The 22,903-nt window shown below is 40.1% G+C and overlaps 1 protein-coding gene across 2 annotated transcripts in view; it reads right to left on the minus strand.

The window, feature by feature from the left end:
• The window catches only part of PARVA (parvin alpha), a 63,422-nt gene that overhangs the window by 26,972 nt on the left and 13,547 nt on the right, over window positions 1-22,903 (minus strand). The window contains exon 1 of one of the 2 annotated variants that reach the window (XM_069016599.1): window positions 7,317-7,664. The exons of the other annotated variant lie outside the window; for it this stretch is intronic. Within the exon in view, the coding sequence (XP_068872700.1) occupies window positions 7,317-7,347 (31 nt within the window). The 5' untranslated portion in view covers window positions 7,348-7,664. Of the gene's footprint in view, window positions 1-7,316; window positions 7,665-22,903 lie in introns of those variants that run through there. 2 annotated transcript variants of the gene reach the window in all.

Here is a 22,903-nt window from a genome sequence, read left to right on the forward strand (position 1 = left end):
AGTAGAGAAGTCCATTTTTCAGCTCCTTTTCATTAATTTGCTTTAATTCATTTTCATGGAAATCACTTCAGCAACTTAGTATTTTAATAAAAAGAAGGAACACAGTACTGGGGCAATTTTTGCAGCAGCTGAAATTAACATAAAATAATCTAATTTCTTGAAATACTTTGAGGAATGGCTTTGGAGCATCAGTAAGACCTGCACTTCGAGCCTTGTAGTGTAAAGCCCAGGAGGGGAGGAGGGGATGGGATGTACCTGTAGCAGCTCATCTCTACCACACCAGCTGCCAGGAGACAGAGCAGTGCACTGGGAGCTGTGGCAGCTCCTGTGAAGGACAGCATCCAGGGTTTTGTGCTGGACACAGGGCATGCCTGGCCACTGGACAAGCCCAGCAATTAGAGCTAAGGCCTCTTTGTGTTCTCACCCTCTGCTGTGACCCAGATATAGCCCAGTTCATCAGCTACCATGGGGCTTATGTTCATCATGCTTATATTGGGAAGATTAAGGACTTCATTCCTTTGGACATGAGAGCAAAATCCAGACCTTCAGGGTTTTTTTTCAGTCACCACCATGCTGAATGGAACTGCAGGAATGCACTTTTAAAGCAAGACCCTTAAAAGCAACAGCTACATATGGGCCAGACAAATCTCTGTGGATTGGCAAAGTGAAAGTTCCAGTTTTAACTCTGGATGAGGAATGGACATTTCTGCTCAGACTTCTGATTCAGCTCCACGTGCCAAATTTCTTATGATGTAATCAAGTGCAACTCCACTGCTATCAGCTGTCAACAGACTTCCTCCCATCATGCCAGCACCAAATTTGGCCCCAGAGCTGGGGAGCCCACGAGCCTGTATCAACAGCAACTACAGCAGCTATTTTAAGCTGGATGGAATTCTTACTGTTTTAGATGCTCTAGGATTACAAGGTCATAAACCTATGCTATCAAATCCAGGCGTGTGCTCCGAGCCAGCCCTGCCCTGTGATGTGTGCATCCAACTGCCATTGGAGCTGCACATCTGAGAGTGGAGTGCTGCCCATACGGTTTAAATTGCCTTAATTCCTCCACTACATGCAGCCTGTTGCTCCACATTGTATTTATTAGACAGTATCATCTGGGTTCTTTATTTGTTTATTTTGTGTGCTGAAGGCTTTTTGCTGCCCTATTTAGTATTCAGGGCTTAGAGTTATTCTGATTTGAATGAAACACATCTCATTATTTAACTGAGCTCAGCAATGCCACATCACCCAGTGCACTCTCTGTGGTTTAGATGTATTTTAGCATACCCATCTGAAGAATCATGAAACAAACACAGCAAGATGCAGTGTAAAACAGCCTCTCCTCTGAGTGCTACAGCCACATCTTCCCCATGTAACTGGTTCAGTACTCACAAAATTAAAATTACTCAAGTGCTACAACAGGAATGGATGAATTCTGAAAGTGTGTCGTTAACTAGAACCAAACTATAAAGTTGGAGGAGCACAATGACATGCTGCTTCTAATCTTGATCTTTCAAACCCAGAAGACTTAAATAGATGCATATACACCTACAGACATATATACATACATAACATTTATGCAGGTCTTTAATTGTCTTTCTTTCTCTAGCATGTGGGTTTTGCAGTCAAGGTCTTCACCATTTTTAAGGTTTCATGTACTTCGGGGTTGGGGTTTTTTATGTTTTGTTTTGGGTTTTTTGTGGAAGCTGAGATTTGCTGACATTCACATGGCTCCAAGAGTTTAAGCTTTCTATAAGAAAGTCAAAATCTACTCGATATTTTAAACTGCTATGGTAGGCAGTAGCTTTACATGTCATGTCTCTATCTTAAGCTATTTTTTCCTGGAAGAAGCACCATTTGGAAGGTCAGCTGCAGACATCACATTGCCAGAATAGCAGTAGACATTTGTATGTATGCCCACATTCAAACATGCATGCCCATGCTACATACATTTAGATATGCAGCCAGAAAAAACAGCCAGTTTAGAACACAGATTTTCAGCAAGAAATGTCTTTACTGCTCTTGTATAAGACATACACTCAATTAGACCTGAGCCAAATTTAGATTAATTGGGTTTTGGTTTCATATTCCCTTTATTGGGTGCAAATTTCTGGTAAATGCCCATGACCTCAATGGTTTCCTTTTGTAACCACTCGTGCACAACAGCAGCTTTAGTTCTTCTACTGACTTGATAGCCTGTAATGCAGACTTGAGTGTAAATGACTGTATCCACACAGATCTCAGTGGATTTATGCTGATTTATACCAGCTCACTGGCTCAGCATGATTCCTGTTCCCTCTCACATACTCCAGTTCTATAAACTGATATAATTCCAGTGGGGTAATTCTGGATTTGTACCGGTAAATGTGAAAACTGACCAAAATAACTTAAGATGGCTAGAGAATGAGAGAAAAAAACAACAAAAATATTTTTAAAAAGTCATAGTTCCGGCTTTTATAGAATGATACTATTTAGTCAAGCAAACTTATCTAATTCTTTCTGGGCCACCTATCCAAAATGTTAATTTCTAATACCTGTGCATGTGCATTTTATAAGTCCACAAAGGGTAAAGAAAATACTAATCTAAAATAATACTGCCTAATTTTCTGGAATACATAATTCATTAAACATGGATTCTGGCAGCTCAGCTTTAACTCTGAAACAAAAGAAATCCACACAAAAGGCAATAAATCTGCATTACACATGGTACTAAAATGATCCAATGGATTTATAGATGTTTACAAGTTTGCAGAGTGTGACACAGCGTCCACCAGAAATTTGATATTCACAGCACAAAACATCATAAACATATGTCTGCAACTACAAAAGGGCCTTTTTATGTGGAGATCATTGTTAAAATTGTCTTCAGAACATAAACCTTAAGTTGTAAATGCTACTCCCCATTTATTCTCCAAGACATAACAAATGAGGGAAGAAAAGCAGAGATATGTTTGTAATTGAAAATGTGTCTCAGGAAATGATCTGTACAGGAACATCATTCTCATTCCATTAACTGCTGACTCCTAGCCAACCATTTGTAAAAGTAAATAAATATGCAAACTGGCTGACAACAATGTGCCTGCCTTTAATGTTTCTGCATTAGTACTCAGTCTCCAAAAAAGAATCTATTTTCTTTTCTCATTTCTCCATTAAACCAAACATGGCATGCACACAAAAGGAACAGGAGTAATACTGTTCACAAAAAAAGATGGGAGAAATGCTATGATTTGATTTTCATGCATGCAACACAAATTAAATGCCTTTTGCCTTGAACTTTCTTTAAAGTCCAAAGGCACTCCGAAGTACCTCAGTGACTAGTTTGCTGTTCCTTTCTTTCTTGCAATTAGCAGGGAAAAAAAACCCTCCACAGACAGACAGATGTCTGGTCTGGGTAGGTAAAAAACAACAAATTAGGAAGCAAACTCAGTCCTTTTTTAAAAGAGTACATGTGATTCTCTTTCGCCATGTCACAAGTAGCTTCATTAAGCCTTCCATGCTTTCACATTTCATTTGGGATGAAGGTTCTTTCTCAGAATTTCCCTGTAGTTTCTAAGAGGTAATAAGCAGTGAAGTGCCAAGCTAACACAGATGCCAGTCATTCCACTCATTCCTTCTGCACATCCTCTCAACACATCTTTTAAAATACATAACCAGTATCTGCAGATGTTTTGAAAAACCTGTCACCCCACAGGAGTGTTTAAAACCCTACTGGAAAATCCCAAAAGGCAGTTTTGGGAACAAATACAGACAAGCGTTCAATTGATGCTGATTCTTATTCACACTGAAGAACAAACCATGCACATGAGAAATGCTGTGACCATTCCAAGTTCTAATCAAAATGTGCTGTGTGGAATCTGATCCCAAAACAAACTCCAAAGACCCTCATATACTTTGGTAAGGCCTTCGTGCAACAGACACATACAGGTTGTTAGCTGGTCTGCACGTGGTATCCCTACGTGCAAAACACTTTATTGAAACAAATCCTGTGACAGCAAAATACTTTATGGAAACAAATCCTCTGACAGCTAGGATTTCAACTTATTGAGGTATGTACTGAGAGATCTCTGAGCTGATTTCTTGAGGCATCTCAGAATTACACAGAGAACGTGGGGCCATATAGAGACAGAAGGGAGAGCATCTGTATCCTCCTCAATGACACTGATATTTCTCAAGTTATAACAAATCTGCAGGTAGCAATATCCAGAAGAGAGGCAGACAGACCTCTTGGTGCAAGTGGAGGCAATTGTTCCTCTTACAAGCTCACCAGCTTGCTGCAATAAATTTTTCCAAACATTGTGGAGTGGAGAAGCAGATTTTATAGGGCTGACTTGCCTCATTTTGTGAATCACCAACCAGCTAAGAGCAGCTATTCCAACATCAACAAGAGGCGCTCATGCAGAGAAGACAAAACCAAGGATCTGTTCCAAGAAGTCTTTCCCAGCTCAACAAGTTCTAGCTATTCCTAAGAGAAAACCCAAAAATACTTCTTAGGAATGTGAGGGCACACTAGTGGCAAGCTGAGGATTTCCGGAATTTCTTGTTCTTTTCTTCTTGTGTATATAAGCCTTGTTTTCGAAGGAGAAAAAGTTAAGAGAGACCCACTGCATCTCACTAATCTACATGACCCCTTTTTCTTGAAAGAAATGGAAAAATGCCTACTTTTACTGGAAAGTTAAAGTTCCTTCTCAGAGACTGCAAACTGGTTTATGTCTCACACATGGCCCTCATTTTCAAACTGCAGTTCCTAGAACTACCTGTGTTTTGAGATAAGCATATCATCATCTTCAAGAAAATAACTCTGTGACAGAGGATCAAAAGATTTGTAGTAAGAGGCCAAGCATTTCTGTATCCCAGAAGGAAAAAAAACCCAAAAAAGCTTCTCATGCTTCCAAGATTTTTCTTTAGTATCAAAGTCAACCAGGCTGAAGTCTGGGGTTGACACCAAGGCTGGACAAGTAACAAACATGAGAAAGAGGGGATAAGAGTCACCCAAAGAAATTAAAACAATAATGAATACAAATACGTAGATAAATCACTTATTTGCATAACTGGTAGTTTGCAGTCCATTCCTTGCTACCTTGTGCATCAATCCTGAGCATCTAACCACGGTTCTCAGATTCAGGAGCAGAATTAACTTGCAACATCTAATTCTGTTTTTTCCCCTCAATTTTAAAGATTTTCAATTTCCTGCTATGTTTAATATTTGTGCCTAACACACAGATGGTTTCTTAAAGTCTCTGCAATATGTCCCAGGGAACTGGAGTTTGTAGTCAAGGACAGAATCAGGATTTAATTTGGGAATTGGGATCTAAAGACAGGCCTTCAACATGGCAAAAATAGGCTGTGGCTTTGGCTGGATCAACAGAAACCCAGCTACATTCTGAAAGAAAAAGGGGTGGATTTGGTAAAAGGCAGCAAAATGAAAATGGAAGAAATGTACCTTCCAGCATCCTGAAGACTAAACAGCCCTTCAGGGGTCTCTTGGCCAACGTGGAGGTTAACATGCATTTGACAGCAGACAAGCTTCAGGCTTTTACTGCTACAGCAAGGACCAGAGAAAAGGCAAACTCCCTTCCCCATCCTTATCTCCTATGAGTGTGCATTATCAAGATGCACATCTGATGTGTGGAAGCCCCTCTGCTTGCCAGCCATACAGCATTAAGGGCCAGTTCAGGGATAAAAAGGAACATATCAGGGCTGTCTGTGGAAATCCCTGGCTAGAGGAAGGACTTTGGTCAGCTGGCATAAATCACAGCATGGTGTGATCAATATTGTGGCTGTGCTAGCCTCCTAAAACATATTTACACAAAAGTGTAAGATGGTGATGCAACACAGGACTTTGATAGCACAAACTAGAAACTGTGTTTGGCTTAGGAAAGCAGAATTTGTTCTCAATTTGCACAGGAAATAAATCAACACTCTCCAGCCTAGGTTCTCAAATCCCTCAATCAGAATTAATTAATTTAACAGAAAAAAACAGCAGTATCCTCATTCTGCAGCATAGAAAAAGGCCCAATTCTAGTTTAAGGAATACATCTACATGTTTCCTTTCTGGAGACAAACTGCACTTGTAAAATGGAAGTCTGGCACTTCAAATACAGCCTTAAAAGCCTGTCTCTAATGTTACACTTAGCCTGACAGAGTGGACAGGCATACCTGTACCTCTGGCTTTCCAAACCCATGTCGTGGCAAAGAAAACACCCTTCTTTCCATATAAACCAGTAGCAATGACTTTCATCCAGCCCTGTGCCTTGCCCTTCACAGGCCCCGCCTGGTACCCTCCATGTGCATTCCTAATTTTGCTAATTTCCTTATAAAACTCAAGCAGCTGCTCCAACTTCCAAATGCCCTAAACCAAACCACCTCACTGAACTGTTCATCTGATCATGGTGTTTCTGTCAGGACCAGCATTGTAAGGGTAAAGCCCCAGCTCTGAACTGCACGTGCACTGCCACTGTCTCTTCCAAGAGATCTCAAACAAGCTGGAATTTTGGAGCAGCACTTGCTACACCTGTTAAGAGCTGTCAGACAAGGGAAACACCCCTGTGTGAACTCCTACCTGTTAAATGCATTTCCTGGGTTGCTGTCACTGCCAATATACCAATTTCATCATGAGGAACAATCACACCAACAGTACCTGTGGCTGTATTTCCTACTTTGCAGGTGGACATACCTAAACCTGCAACTCAATCATCTAAGTAAATAACCTCAAATGGGTTTTACTTCATGGCACTAACACATCTGGAGTTTCCCATAAATAGTCTGCAGCCTTCAGCTTTGATGTCATAAATGAGTTTGTGTTACTGTTCCTCTTAGAAAGTGCAGAGTATCATGAAGGTTTTATTTCAATAAGCATGAATATTAAAATTTATCTACTGCATAACACGTAGTCCATTTGAAAATTGCTATCCCAAGCATGTTTTTGACTACAAATGATAACTTGCACTGAGTGGAAATTCAGCTGATAAAAAGCATTATTCTCACACTGGAGCCAGTGTTACACAAAGACTGAATTTGTACCAAGCTAAAGCTAATAGAAACACATAATCTTACGAAACATCACTAGGATGAAACAGCTAATTCTGTTTCATATTACAGAAATATTTTCATGGAATAACATTAAATATTAAAAGACTGCTGTATTTTCTTCTTCTTTTACCCAGGAAAAACAAAGTCTGACAGGAGAAAGAAGAAAATAAACTCCCATTCTTATCTTCAAAATATTACAAACCAAAAATAACTACCACTGTAAAAATACAGGATCAGAAAGCAATAACCAGAAAAGAAAAACAACCAGATGAGTCGGTCTAGTCTCCTACCTTTAGGGCAAAATGCTCCACAGCCCATCATAGGGTCGCTGGGCCACCCTCATAGTGCATCCCAGGGGGAACTGCAGTCCTTGAGGTGTTGGAAGCTCCTGGCAGGCCCCTCTGCTGCTGCTCTTCAGAGGAGCTGTTTTAGCTTTAGAGCCTGTTTTCCAACAGAATGGTCCAAGCACATCACAACTCTCGGCTCAGAGCATCGCTTCAGAACAAGCGACTGACTGCCTATATAATTTAATATGATGCCACATGAGACTCATAGACCATCTGCAAAAGAAACTAAATCTGCTTTTTGCAGCTTGGTGAGTTGCATTCTGAAGGCTGGGATGCAGTTTGGATTGTGTGCTTTTGTTATCAGTCATACAACTAAACAAAGTGCTCAAAGGGCAAGTGTAAAACACACGTTTTTAGCAATTCCCTGTCTGTTTCTATTCTAGGTAACTTGTACCTTTTCCTTGTAACTGAATGAAGTCACAATTCCCCTCAAAGCATGGGAAAAGTCTATGCATAGACACTGCAACATTGGAAGGGACGTGTCTTTTTCTTTCTCCTTTTTATTTGTTAATTTTTATTTTTCAGTTGTTGTGAAACAAAGTCTGATCAACAGGAATTACTTGAATCCTTTGAATCCTGTTGCCTGAATTGAGATGCACGTGTGATAGTACCAAATATTACCAAATTCAGATCCTGATCACAGTATTCTTTTCTCTACAAATACTTCCCTACTGAAATAATTAGCAACACTCACATGGAACAAGGATTAAGCCCTGAAACAGGCAAAAGCATATAAAAAGCTAAAAAGCAGAGGAAAGGAGAGGTATGAGCCATCAAAAGAATAATAAACTACTGGTAAGAAATAAACTAGTTTTATGGTCTATGGGTCCTTCTAAAGGGGGACAGTAATGAAAATATAATCTAAAGCAATTACTTACTTGGGCTAAAAATCAAATTCTTATTAAGTTTTCTACAGACTAAAACTTTTCAGAAGCTGTAAAATGTCTAAGTGTTTGTTTCAACTTGGAGCAGGAGGAGGAAAGTGACATATCCCTGGCTCATTTCTAAGTCATGGAAAGTAGTTACCTTTCTAATTTCCAATGGAACTTCATTTAAAATACCAGTGCCAAAAGACAAGTATGGAGAATGGAGTGGTATTTATTGTCTAGGGTTATTCAGCTGTGCTACTCAACATTCCTCCCCAGGTTTCACATCAGATGTGATTCCTTGCAGAAGAAGACTCAGAGCTCTCATCAGTTTTCTCACACCACATTCTTTGCCAGTTCTAAGGAGTCTCTGATACACACTGGTCTGCAGCTTTTGGGTCATTCCAAAAAGCAGCTTTCCAGCCAACATTTCTACTTCATGCTGCACTCACAAGTGGTAATGGGGCTCCCCGTTCTGACTCCTGGAGTCCCATTGCCTTCTGGCACTGAAAACCTGCATTGCTGGACTGCTGAATAACAGCATTCAATTACAGGACAATACTGAGCTGGCAGTTCTTTTACCAAGCTTTCCTTTTCTTAATTTCTGAATAGAATCATAAGTGTCCCAGATACTTTATTATGGCAATCCTGTTTGGGACACAAGTACAGCTAAAGGAAAACAATGCTTCACTTGAAATATCAGGAAGGAGGCTGAAAATTATTATATATCAAGAAAATTCATCAAGTCTGAAGCCACAGCTACCTGCATTATCAACTTATTTTATAAGTGATTATTTATATCTGTTTATAAAGTGATTTTTTTCCGTGCACAAAAGTAGTTATTTTACAAAAATAGTAAATGAAATTTGTTTCTTTTATGCTGAGTTTTTATACTTACAGAGGTAGACAAAAGATCATGCCCAGGTAATAGGTGAGGTTATAGCAGATTAGCTAAAGCAGAGCTCTTTTCTCAGAGGGTATAAAATGGCAAGAAGTTGACAACAGCAGGTCTGAAGTGCATAGCTTGGGGACCCAGTAGAGGAATTTCTACTCATTCTCTCTGTAATCCATTTTCACTTGCCACTAACATAAACTCAAGCTGGGCTTGATTTCTAATTCCTGTAATATAACAACAACATCATCTTTCAAAAAGCCTGTGCACTTCCCCCTTCCCTTAGCAGAGATCACTGCAGGGAAAAATCTCAGCACATTGGTAAGATGCTTTGGGCCTAGAGTTTCCCAAACTGTTCCTAAGGGCTCATTTTCAACCCTGCAATTTTCAGCTTTGTGAAAACAGAAGTATAGCCAGGGAGGACTAAAGTCTTATTCAAGCCATTTTGGCCATCAATACAGGAAACAATTCAAAGGCAACATGACACTGATAGCTTAATTTGTGAAAATGGATAAATACTGGATCTGCCACATAGCACATTAACCCATGTAACAAATAAATACAGAAATAGCACTGCAATACTTGGTTAAAAGGTTTTGGTTCACAGAGGAGGAAATTAAATTAAAGCATGTAATGTCAATTACTGTCATTTGTAATTTTATTTTGCTTCCCTAGAAACAATACAGATGCAGGATTCTAAAGTTACCTGCATGTTTGATGCAAATGGGATAAAATTATCTAGGTTCTGAGAAAATCCAGATAGTAGTAGGGAAAAAACCCACAGTTTTACCTAACCTCACTCATGGATCTTCTTCAAAGTGCTGGTCACATGAGGACTGACAAGCCTTCAATTTAAACATATAAGCCAACAACCTGGACCTGAAACAAGACTTTCATGTATAAAAAATTATGTTAAGTCATCAGAAAGGCTGGGAGGAGAGCAACAGCTTAATTCTCAGCTACTGCAAATGGACACAGCCTTACTAAAGCCAACAGAAGAGCATTGACTGATATCAGAAGAGAATTTGGCTTATTGTTTATACTGATTGATTCCAATTGGAAAATTACAGGGTCAGGTCCTTAATGTTTCTGTCTCCTTCACTCTGCTCTGTGTAAAAGCGACAGAGGCTAAAAGCCATGTGGAAGACTCCAAGCATCTCACCAGCACAGTAACAAACATTGCCAAATCTCATCAGTCCTTTTCCCCTTGGCCACGTGAAATGCACTGCAGCATCAGTACCCAGTTCTGCTTTCACACAAACAGCTGTGCAGCAGTAGAGCTCAGTGCTGCACAGAAGCATCCTATCCATAGCATATTCTGCTGAAGTCAGGAAATAACACCAAAAATGAATTAATTGTACTTACTGTTGGTGAAATAAATGCCAGACGTATTTCTACCTTGCAAACTATAATCTGAGCTACATCAGAATAAGCAGAAAATCTGCTGTAAAGACCTCCAAGCCATCTTCCTTTAAGTAGGAAAAGAAGGCAGGAAGCATCCTGCCTTTGAAAACCCATACTTTCCTCGATGGTGTAATGCTACAGCAAAATGATGATTAGAATTATAGGAAAGAGCTAACAAAAGAAAGACTAAATCAATCAGATGCTTTCTTTTGCCTCTAAATGATACACATAAATTGTGTCTATCAGGTTCCCCCAGGCTATTTCAGGAGCAAGCAGAACACAAAATGATGTAGATTCATTACAAAAAGTCTAAATCTAATCTACCTGAATTTAAAATGCCAGGAATCATGTAAATGGAAGAAGAGATGACAGACCTTGCATGTTATACATAAGCAGAAACAAGAGTCATATAAACTGGGAGTCACATAAAGTGCTCATTTACCAAGAAATTACAGGTTAGATCCCTGGCAGTGCCAACATCTACTGGTGTGTACCTGCCATGAGAAAAGAGGTATCTCCAAACTGCCCTCAGGCCTTCCCTGCCCTCCAGAGGATGACATGAGCCTGGCACATGGGACTTCAGGGGTGGCACTGAGGCTACGGGCGACACTTAACCTCCCCTCCCCACTCACTAGGGCTACAATCCAAAAGTGAAGAATTACAACACAGGCTACGTGATGCAAAGGGAGAAGGTAGATACCAGAGTTATGTTTTTAGATATGCAAATTATCAAATGGTGTCCTTCCCAAATAACACAGGTGAATGTTACCAGAAGTCATTTAAAAAGGGGAATTCCAACTAGATCTAGGTGGCAAATGCAAGAAAATTAGACTATTGAAAAAATAAAATACCACTGACATGACCCAGTTCACCTATAACTGACAAATGGCTAAAAATATGTTGGCAAGAACCTGAGGAATTCCAGCTCTCCCAGAACGTTACTATTATTTGCAATGCACCTTGCAAAATCCAAGTGTTCCTAAACACAGGCAGGCCCACTGCCTTTTTCCCTAAACACACAGGAGAAAGAGAATGATGTTATACCTATAAATACACACACTTTTTTTATGCCTCATATCATAAACAAAATCTTTACTACAACCATACATGCACACAAAATCGGATCATTTGGAACACTCAATAATACAGCCTCTCTCTCCTAACAAGCCAGCCTCATACCCTGCCATTAAATCAAGACACATTCAGGTCTAAAACCTTCACCTGGAGCCAGACTTCTTGACTTGCTATGTGCTGACATTTTAAACTGAATGCAGGAATAACTCTCCTCTCATTTTCTAAGCTATGCTAGATCAAAATCTAAACATCAGCAATGCTACTGAAAATACAGAAACAACTTCAAAGTCAACAGAATCTCAGCAGCATAAAACCAGTATGCAGATCAGACTTAGATCATAAATCCTGCAGATTTCTCTCGTGGCATAAAAATATTACTCAGCAAAAGGCAACACAATTGATTACCAGTGTTTACTCAGTGTTATGTCATTATTTCTCAAGTGGAAAAATGACAGTGTACTGACTTTCAGGGATGCACTAAACTGGCTCAAAGTTTGTGCAGGAGCAAGAGGAAAAACCCCTTGATTTATAGACCTGCACATTAACAAGTGCCTCTTTCTTGTTACCCTCTCTCTGCCTTCCATTTAGCGTTCCTGTTACTGGAGTTGGATTTCCTCTAGGCCTGGGCCCTATTCAGTGACTGCATTACTACCCCAATTCCACTTGAGATTCCATTTCCAGAATCCTGCCAAGCTGGCAATATGGTTCCTGAGAGACTACTTTCCCTGACATGCAGTAAGCTATTTATTGACACACCACTGTTCCCATTCAGTTCTGCACCTAAGCACTGAACTGGATAGCAGTTCCATATGTTGGATCTGTTACACTTCTCTGGAAAATTATATTACTTTGGGTAAATAAAAAGCTAAGAGCAGCAGGAAAAATATCATAAAAATGCAGCCGAATTTGTTTCATCCTGCCTCCATCAGCAAATTTGGTCTATGACCTCTGTATATGAGTCATGCAAGTGCTTTAAAACTTGCAGTGATTTATATTTTCAGGATAGGAAGTTCAAGGCTTATATTTCTGCTCCCCAACCATACATTATTTTCTTTATACACAATTTCTTGATAATTATCTATGAACTAAAATATATAGGCATCTTATTTTCCTACTTTGTGGTGCACATTAACCAAAACCATTCATCTCAACAACCAGTCTCTGGGTTCTTGGCAGAGGAGAGCTGAATGTATAGGTTATTCCTGGAACCACACTAGGCTGATGCTCTCATCATAGTTTTAGTCATGGAAACAGGCTTCTACCAAGGCAGGCATTGTTTGTTAAAAAGGAAATTCCCAGAATATCTGTCAGAAAAAAAGAGTAGTAGGGTACACCACTTAAAAATGTAATATTTGCATGGGGCTGTTCATCAGAAGGCTTTAGTCTGTTCTACAAATCAAGTGATGCTTTTTGGAGCTTTGGGCTTGTGTCTGCTGAGAAACCACTCTCTGTATTCACAGTCCCTCTGCAGCACAGCTTCACTCCTTGAGACTTGCCTTTATAAAAGAGCAACAAGTTACCTTCAAGCTTTGAAGAGAGCTAGCAAAAGAGCTGACCAGTTTCTCTAAGCATCATTAGCAGGGCTTTTAGATCCACAAACCTGTTTTTTCTGTGGTCTGTTTGGCGTTTACCACAACACTTGCAAGGTTACGAGGAACGTCTCACTGCCTTGAAAGGGACAACTTGTTTCCCTTGTGATTCAGGCCCGTAAGAACCACAGTGCAGCTCTGGCCACATCTGTGTTGACTTTACCATGTAGGGGCCAACTCTGAACTGCTGCACTGGTGAGCTGCCACTGATTAAGCACTCTTTGCCTCATTCCTGTAAAATTTAACAGAGTCCCTTCATTGAATAAAGGTGTAAAAAATCTGTCTTCACAGATAAATTTTTTGGGTCTCTGGGTCTTCAGCACTTGCCTCTGTAGGATATTTCATGGCAGCAAAAGACTCATCAGTCTGGAGAGTTTGTGTGGCACTGGTGTTTATCCTGTTCGCTCTCTTGGCCCGGTCCTGCCCAGGCAATGAAAACTTTTTCATCTAATTTCTCTAGAGTATTAAGAGAGATCAATAATTCTGCTTTATCTAATGGAAAATCTCTGGGGTCTTGTGAATCATGTTCTGGCAGCTTTATTTAGATGAAATCTGTGCTCATCCCTGGGAAGTCTTGCTTTAAAACTATTTTCTGTAACATTCAGACTTCAGTTGATCTTTCAAATAATTTCTAGTCTGAATGAGTTAAAACACAGGTGAAGTTTCCCTGCTGAATGATCAGCTCAAGCACAAAACCTGACCTGACAGATCTGGATCAGTTTTAGAAGTCGGCTGCAAAATGTTACATCAGTGAGCAAGTTAATCCTAATCCAGGACCTGAAAGCTTCTGTTTTTCTTCAAATGTTTCCATTTTCATTAGTACTACAGGGCATGTCAGGCGAATCCTGCCCTTTGTTACTTGTGCAGCCCGATTGTAATTAAGCTAACAAGTCTGCTGCAGTACAGGATGGTGTCCAAACCCTTTTCATAGCTGTGGTTGCTCAGGAAGAAGAAACCAAACCCTTAATTTGTCACTGAGGTAAACTTTTATCAACTGTGGGCACAAAGGAAGGTCAACACATCTCTGCTGTTTCAGAACTACAATGGCACTTTAAGCCTCCTGATACCACTTTGATGCAGACAATGGTCATTATCACTATTTCATGAATATGAAAACAGACACAAAAAAAGAAGAGAATTTGCATGCAGCCTCAGAACAGAGCAAGATTAGTGCTCAAGGGCTGCTGGCTCCCAGGCACAGGCTCAGAGCACTTCAGCAGCAGTTCCCCACAGACATCACTCTCACCCACATCCCTCCCCTCTCACCCACTTTCCTGATTAAAGCTGGTCACCTCCTCCTCAACACTACTCTCACCTTGCCCATCTCCCATTCCAAGGCCCGTGTTTGTTATCAGCAATCCAATCTCCCACTCTGGTGCTGTTCCTGCCACTTCCTCCCAATGGCTTTCGGCTTTCCCCTTCTCCACCCTACAGCTGCAGGCATGGAGCCAGAGCTGTTATGTCCAAGTGATCTTGTTTTCCAGATCCCGTGGATAGGTAAATGATGAAAAACAGTGCCCATGTTGCCAATCTAATTTATCCTATTTTGAATGCAGGTATTAAAAATATGAAAATTATTATTGACTCTCTCTTGTCCCACTTAGTGGCACCTTAGACTGACTGTTTGAACTTTGCCTTAGAAATCTGTTTTCCAGTGTTAACTGCTGATTTTACATGACATCCTAGATTGAGTATTTCTCACCATAATCTCCAGCCTTCTCTGTTCTCTCTCTCTCTCTCTCTATGTAAAACATTTCTTCCTGTCAATTTCTGAAAAGTCTTTAAACAATATTAGGAAGAGAATCTGATAGTCTATGCTTCTAAAAACCGGTGTAGGCAGAACCAAGCTTAAAAGCACTGCATAGGCAAAAGAAACTATTTCCTGGATCAATCAAAGCTTAGTGCAAGAAAGGGAAGATGTTGCCTTTAATAGTCAAAGGAATCTACCACCTTGTGAAAGAGCACCAGGCAGCCAAGCCATGCTGAAGAACAAACAGGAGGTTGTCAGTGCCCGGCCCCTTGCACGGCAAACCTGTTGGTTTATAATTACAGCTCCCTGCTCTGCCAGGGCAGGGGAAAGGCCAGGCCAGAGCCGTGCCCCACCACAGCAGCACCTGCATGCAAATGCGGCAGTATCAGCTTAGGGGCTCCGAAGGGAACCACTTGCCGTAAGTAAATGCACTTTGACAGCAGCTCCTAATAAGAGGAAGGAAATGAGTGAGAGAAAGAAAAGTGATAGGAGACAAAAGGACTTTATAAAACAGGGCTTTATTGCTTTCATTTGTAGCATTTCCCCTTTGTTCTGTTGAGCCCTCCAATTCCAGATACTACACAAAGGAGATACCTGTCTAAAAAAGTTTATTTCAATCTGAAACTGACTTGTAAGATGCTTCACTAATTCAACAGCCCATTATCAGGAGTAACAATGAGGTACCTCTAATTAATTTGGTGCAGCCTTTGCTTCTGATACCAATCAAATCAATATTAATGGCGAGTTTGTGCTCTCTCATTACAGCACAAAATGGGTACCAATCTTCTCATGAAGACTTTTGGACCATAAACTGTGTTTGAGGTCAGCGTAGTTGGCTTCTTCCCACACCCTTTTTTTCAACCAGGATGGAAAAACATATATAATGATGTGCTATTTAGTACCTGGATAAAAATCTACATTCAGGCTGTCCTACACTGAAAGACTGAAACCAGTTCAATATGAAGAAATCTCAGTCTAAGAAAATAAAAATTTTAGTAGCTCGCAGAGCTCAAATTAAACACTTAAATAGGTAACACTAGATATTTCTCATGCTGCCTCACATTTCTCTATTTATTTTTATCTGCAGGATCAGGCGCGTTAGAGAGGGAGGCCTGGTAAGAATTGCCTCAGCCATCATTCTTGGTTACTTACATCTGTGGTCAATTTTCCACACTTTCTTCCATAAAAGGTAAACGAGGCACTGTACTTGCAACAGGATAATCTAAACAATATGAACAATGTTACTGTTGAAGACCATCTGGCTCATCAAGCACAGCTCCAGACTTTTAACTCCTTGAATAAAGTGCGGAACCCCGCAGTGTATTTTTTTTTTTTTTTTCCAAAATTCATTTTTAAAATGGTAAAAAGTAGAGGTCCTGGAATCATGAGGGATTCAGACAGGGAGAAAATTCAGTTTCTGGTTTTATCCTTTCTGTATCTTATGTATGTCGCAATCCAGGCTACAGACAAACACTCAGACGTCAAATTTTTCTACAAAAAAAGCCCTCCGTGCGTAACTGGTACGTGTGGGGTTGGCGTTTCAGAGGGGAGACAAGAGGGTTAAGTATTTCATAATTCACTTCAACTTAATGGCCTGGTTCTACCACTTCTTAAAAGGTAATAAAAGTCAAAGAAGGGTCACCAGGAATTAGAGGAAAATCGGGGGGAGGGATAAGGGTGAATGCGACCAAAGAAGGCTTTTGCTAATTGTACACACAATTTCTTATCTGTAGAGAAATTAACAAGTGGCTGGTCTCTGGGAGAAAAATGTTAAAGCAGCACAGGAACAAAATAACCTGGAAGAGGGCAAGCCAGCAGGGAGAAAACAGTAATCCTGAAATTCCAAAGAGCAAAGGAAGCACTGGAGCTGGCTGTGCTCTGTGCTCCAGAAGCCGGACCAAGGGTCTGTGCCTCAGTTTCCCCACCCACCCATTGCCAGGGGAATTGCAGCCCAGGGGAGCAGTGCCAGGATTCACCTCAGCTCTGCAAGGCTCTCTGGAATACAGAACGGCAGCAAGCTTGTGGCTTACAGCAGGACAGCTCCACAGACATAGAGGAGTTAAATATTCTTACTCTTCTAAAAGGCTACAGACTTCAAAACACACTTGTTTTTCAACTGAGCAACAGAAAGAATTGGATTTTGTCACGGGTCTTTGTTCAGTTTTCACTCAGCTCTGTGATCTCTCAATTCTGTGATTTCTGTGCACTGAGCGGGTTAAAAAGCCCCATAAGCGTTGGCTGTAACAGGACAGGGTTTTGGTCCTCAAGAGGGTTGTTATCCTCCAAAGAAGTTTTAATGGCATTATAAAAAAGAAAACAAAACAAAACAATAAAAACATCCAAAATAAAACCAAAAAACCCACAACCAACTGGTTGTTGAAATACTTCAATGCTTTTTATTTAATTTCTAAAAATATTTTTGGAAAGGAAAGCAAAGAAAATGAATTAGAGCATAGTTGGATTTTTTCTTTTTGTGTAAACATGAAAATTAATTCTCATATTCAGCGGTTCCTTGCTTTAAATTCTGCATCTTGCTTTAACTCGAAACATCACCCTATCTGGTTTCTAGGTAGAGCACACACAGGGCTGAACCTTCCCCTACAGTAAGTTCTTCCAGCCACTCCCAAAAACATGTGCCCACAACCCTTTTTCAAAGTCTACTCTAATTTAGATCTAATTTTCATTGAAGCTATTATATCATAAGCCCACTGCAATATGTACTGACATACATATGCTGAATTCTTAGCTTACAAAATCATTTTAACACGCAAGAAGGACTTTTTAAAAATTATTTTAATGAAATAGTTTTTAATATATGCTCATGACTCATCAATTGAAAAAAAAGCAGTGTTACAGTAAGCAAGATAGGTCAGGCAGTTTTATGATTAATGGGGTCAAAAAGTTAGAATTCATGTTTAAAACTCACACTGAAACAATTAACCCTATCTACTGAGCACCAAGCCCCAAAAACCAATGCAAAATTTCAGAAAGAAGCAATACTATGTTACGAAACACTTTTGGTGTGTGTTCCTCCACTTCAAAAACAGAGCAAAAGATTTCACCCATTTATCAAGAGATTTTCTGGGTGTAACTCTTCCAAAACAAATCTAGCTTTGAAGTATGAGATGTTAGAGTACAATGTGTAAAGTAGGCATGCCCTAACGGCTATTTTGCTGCAAAAGCATCCTGTTTTCTGCTGTACCAACTGAAAGTCCCTTTCCTCCTACTTAAGCTAATATTAGGATCTGAAAAATGAAAACAGAAGTCATTTGATCAACAAGGAATCTGCTGCCGAAACCTCCCGTACGTTAATGACAACGGCAGTTACAAAAGCGTCGGCCAATTATACTGTAGCTCTGAGAAAAATCATTCCTTTAAATTTATTTTGCTGCTAACTCGACTGAGTGCTCATGAGAGCGAGCATCAAATGCACTGTAAGCAGCTCCTGGATTTTAATTAAGAGCATTCCACAGGAATAATGCTAACACTTGCTGAGTGATAAACATATAAGCACTAATACTGTTCTGCAAAGCCTTAAATTACACGCTCCAGTACGTTGGATTTAAATCCTAGAAGACACTGGCACCAGTTGCTGGGATTACAACTTTCAATTAAACCTAGAACTAAATTACTGGATTTCAAACCATTTCTTTAAGCCACACCTGTCTGCTAAGCATTTTACCACATTCACACTTAATAACCCTTAACATTTTCATCAAGAGAGCTCAAAAGCTCTTCCAAATTTAATCCCCATCACCGCTCCATTTCACACATCTGGAAACTGAGGCAAACAACAGTTAAATATCCCAAGCTAACATAGGAACCTGTGCCATGGCCACTGCTTTTGAAAGGGGCGACTGCACCTTGCTCCCAAACTTGTTGATCGTTCTCACTCCCACATGATCGTCATCTCTTGTGCCAGTATTCCCATGGCCTTATGGTAAATTGTGCCAGGGAAGAGCTTCAGATTAAAACTGAGGGGTAAAAGGAATGACATGCATACAAATTAACACACCTGAGTCTGTAGCCATTATTTATGAGGCACCTCTAGGTGGGCACCTTTCCAGACTTGGTAACAGAATGCTATCTTGACTCAGCACAACAGAAGTCTACAGTTGCCTTTGAAAACCTCAGTCATGTTTCCATCTAATTGAAAAGTGATAAAAAAAGAAAGAAAAAACCCAAAATTATTTTTCCTCCTGATTCACGACTGTTCTCTATTTGAAAACGTGGTTCATTGCTTTTCTAAATAATGTTAGGCTTACTCAGACTAAATCTCACCAAGAAGCATTTGGCCAACTTCATATGAATTTCATATAGCAAAATACTCAAACTTTCTTAAAACCAAACGTCCATACTCTTGTCCACACCACAGCTGAAGAGCTGCAGGGATGCTGTGCATGGTGGAAAACTATGACACAGGGGAGAGCTCTGCACCTGCACTTCCACACCCAGAGTGCTGTGCCCAGTTCTGGGCTCTCCAGGGCGAGAGACACGTGGAGTTTCTGCAGAGAGTCCAGTGAAGGGCCGCAAAGGTGCTTAGTGACCTGGAGCATCTCTCATGAGGATGAGCCCCAAAGTCCCAAAGCTCTGGTGCACTCATGATTCTCCAACTCAGAAATGCTCAGAAGGTTCGACTATTGAGAGAACTGGAGAACAGGAGCACAGAACAGGACAAAGAATCCACTCAGCCATGCGTACCCTCAACTACTCTCTACATGCACAGACATCAAAAACTAATTCAAATTTAAGAAATCTAAGTCACATGCATATACACAAACACCTCATTCCTTTCCTGCACTCCTACGAAAAGTTAGATTCCTTTAGTATCCTGGTAAAAAGTAGTCTATTGCACAAATATGCTCTGGGCATAAGATCTGTCACTAATCAAAATTATTGAGAACGATTCTTTTATCTAATGTTTGATATATTTCATTAAGTACATTGAAATTCTTGTACACACCAGGAAGTAAACGGCCTGAGTATTTTGAGAAGTGTGAAGCTAACATGTATCACTTCTGAGGAAAAAAACGATCCTCTCCTTTTCTGGCAGTTGTCATTACAAAAGCAGGTAGTTGCTGCAGATGAAATCCCTGAAACTGCACATTCTGGTCCATACTCTGTAGTTAACTGCCTTGAAGCAAAAATAAAACGCTTGGGTTGCTGCTTCTTGTGCAAAGTTTCTGTGTCAGTAACAACAATGTATGTAACACTTCTAAAGCCTGATGAACTAAGGAGGACTCTGCTAAACATAAAATCCCTTACAGTGCCTGGATGAAACAACTGAAGAAAACTGCTGCAGCTGCTTGTACTGTCTCTAGGTTTTGGCATTCATTATTTAAGTTCAGTGGAAACTGTACAGCCTTGAAGTAGACTGACTCATGCACTTTAACTTCCAATTTCCTGCAAACAATCCATTAGGTTTTGGCAAGTTTCATAGTGCACAGTACTTCCCTGAAAAGGGCAGCTCCCAAACTCTTCTGATTTCAACAGCGTTTTTGAGTTTGATGAAAGTAGAATTTGTACTCGTGCCCTTACAAAACTGAGTGTGATCCCCACCTGAAGATGTCTGACACACTTACCAAAGGTACATGAATGACTTTGCTCAGAAAGATTCTCTCCAAATATACTTGTTGGGACAAATCCTACTGGGCTGTACTATATGGGCATTTCTCAGAGAACACGAACTGACTTTAGACGTGCACTGTCAAGTTTTACCTGACAAGGAAAGCAAAAAAAATATTTTCATACTACCTACACCTCCCCCAAAAGTGCCCTACCTACTCCTACACTTCTCTGGTTTTATAGCAGCTGAAATGAGCTACTTGATAAGTAAATGCTAATTCTGTCATTTGTAGCTACAATGGTTTTAAAATTTACCATTCCCTTCAAATATTTTTTGTCCCCAAGTGGTATCTGAAATATGTCAGTAACTCAGAATGGAAAATAACTGTGGTATCTCGATCACCACCAGTTGGTAACTGTAGATAAATGTGGTCTAGTAAACAGTGACTAGTAAAATAATTCTTCTTCCATCCCCAGGATGCAATTATTTAAAAATGAGAAAAGAGATGAAAGCATCAACATAAATACATGTGCATACAGCTTTCAAAGTACTCAGTGGGATTCCAAATCTCCAGTTCAGCTGACACAGTAGAAGAGCTTTCCACATTAAAATTGCTTTTTTTAATCTGTGCACCTTGCAGACTGTGGTGCTGGAATCTTGTGTTTATCCACACTCTAAAAAAGCTACAGTAAACAGCAGCACAGATTTTCTCACCTCAGCATATCAAATCTCCATCTACACAAGGCAATCATAAATAGGTTGCACAGTTCCATAGTTTTCATGTTCATTCAGGTCCTTAGCCCTCTCTCCAAGTACTGTCAGCAAGCCCAATTTATTAATTGAGATCTGCAAAATACTCCACTTTTCACAAGAATTGACCCAATCTCATCCCAATGATTTCACTCAAGTGATACAACCACCAAATGGGCAGTGGCCACTAGGGGAAAGCTCACATGCAACAAACTAAACAAGAGGGTCTAGTGGCAAAAAAGTTTACAAAATTTAGAAGCAAACTCCAGGATGTTTTGAAGGGCTTGTTTAAAGTTTTTCAAAATACATTGTGACTACCAGGGGATTACACATTGTGGGAACTGAAGTGGCTATGGCAGTAGAATTAAGCACCTAGACCCACTGTGTATTCGGGTGCTCAAAAGACACCCACCAGCAGCTCTGCAGGTGCCTGCACTCCAGCTGGGAAAGTCCAACAGGTATTTAATTCCCTGCTGCTGTACATGAACACTGACATAAACCTGACTCCAACAGCAGGTGCTTATTTCCCAGCTTCCTTTCCCAAGCTAGACTGTGCACAGGTATTTCCACTATAAATAAGATGTTTAAAGATGGCAGACCAAAGTTGTAATAATTATTAATTACTGCTGAGGGTACCTTATTTTCTGCACAATTATGTGATGTTTCATAGCAACACTAAGTTTGTATTAATTTCTTGGTAAGTGTGTTACTATTCTCCACCTCAGAAAGAACTCTTTCCTACCTTGCTGAAGCCCCTGGGATGTATCCCCAAAGACTGGTTAAATGTTCGAACAATTAGCATAATCCTAACCCTTTTCTTTCTTTCTTGTTTTTTTAATAGACTCTCATTTCCTCACTTTTAAATATGTGCAATTTCTTGCAGCTTTACTTAAGGTTCAATCTGACAGACCCATTCCCTCTTTCCACTACATTTCCAAGCCTTAACAGAGAATGTGCCTGATTTAGTCCTTAAGCTCTGCTGTACTCTGACATGATCATGTATGCACCTCTTTGAGCACATGAATGGTTTCTTGACTTGTCTCCTTGACTTGCCTCCTTGCATGCTTATTGTTAAACAGGGAATTAAGTGGTTTGTCAGACTGATCCCAAGTGCTTAGCATCTGAACAGCATGAAGTTTTGCTCTGCTGAGTAAGAAAACATTTCCCAGAACTTCATCTCTCTATCCATGCTAACTGCCTACATACAACTCTACTTCCCTGACAAAAGAATAAAATTTACAGATATCATTATCTCCCTGGGATAAGATATTTTTTAGTGAAACTGGAGACCAATGGTTTGAACCAGGGAAGCAAATGAAGCAGCGCTGGTACACTAGTCATCCAGGGGTTAAGCTAATTTGTTAGTGCCCTTGCTGTTTCTTGCTGTCAGCCACTGTGCATCCACTCTCTAAACTCTGAAAAGAACACTGACCTTTAATCTGTGGTATTAGTTCCTTTGACAAAATGGAAGATTATTTCTTTCTCCCACAAGCCTTCATGCGAAGCTTAGCCAGCTTCCATCTGGTCTGACTAATTAAATGTAAGTTAACATTAAGTTAAGAGCCAGCTCTAGCCCACAGACCTTCTATTCTGCAACAGCAGGTTTATTAATTAGCTGAACTATTTGAGTATTTAATAC

This window comes from Aphelocoma coerulescens, chromosome 5 (assembly GCF_041296385.1).
Source record: "Aphelocoma coerulescens isolate FSJ_1873_10779 chromosome 5, UR_Acoe_1.0, whole genome shotgun sequence".
NCBI lineage: Eukaryota > Metazoa > Chordata > Aves > Passeriformes > Corvidae > Aphelocoma > Aphelocoma coerulescens.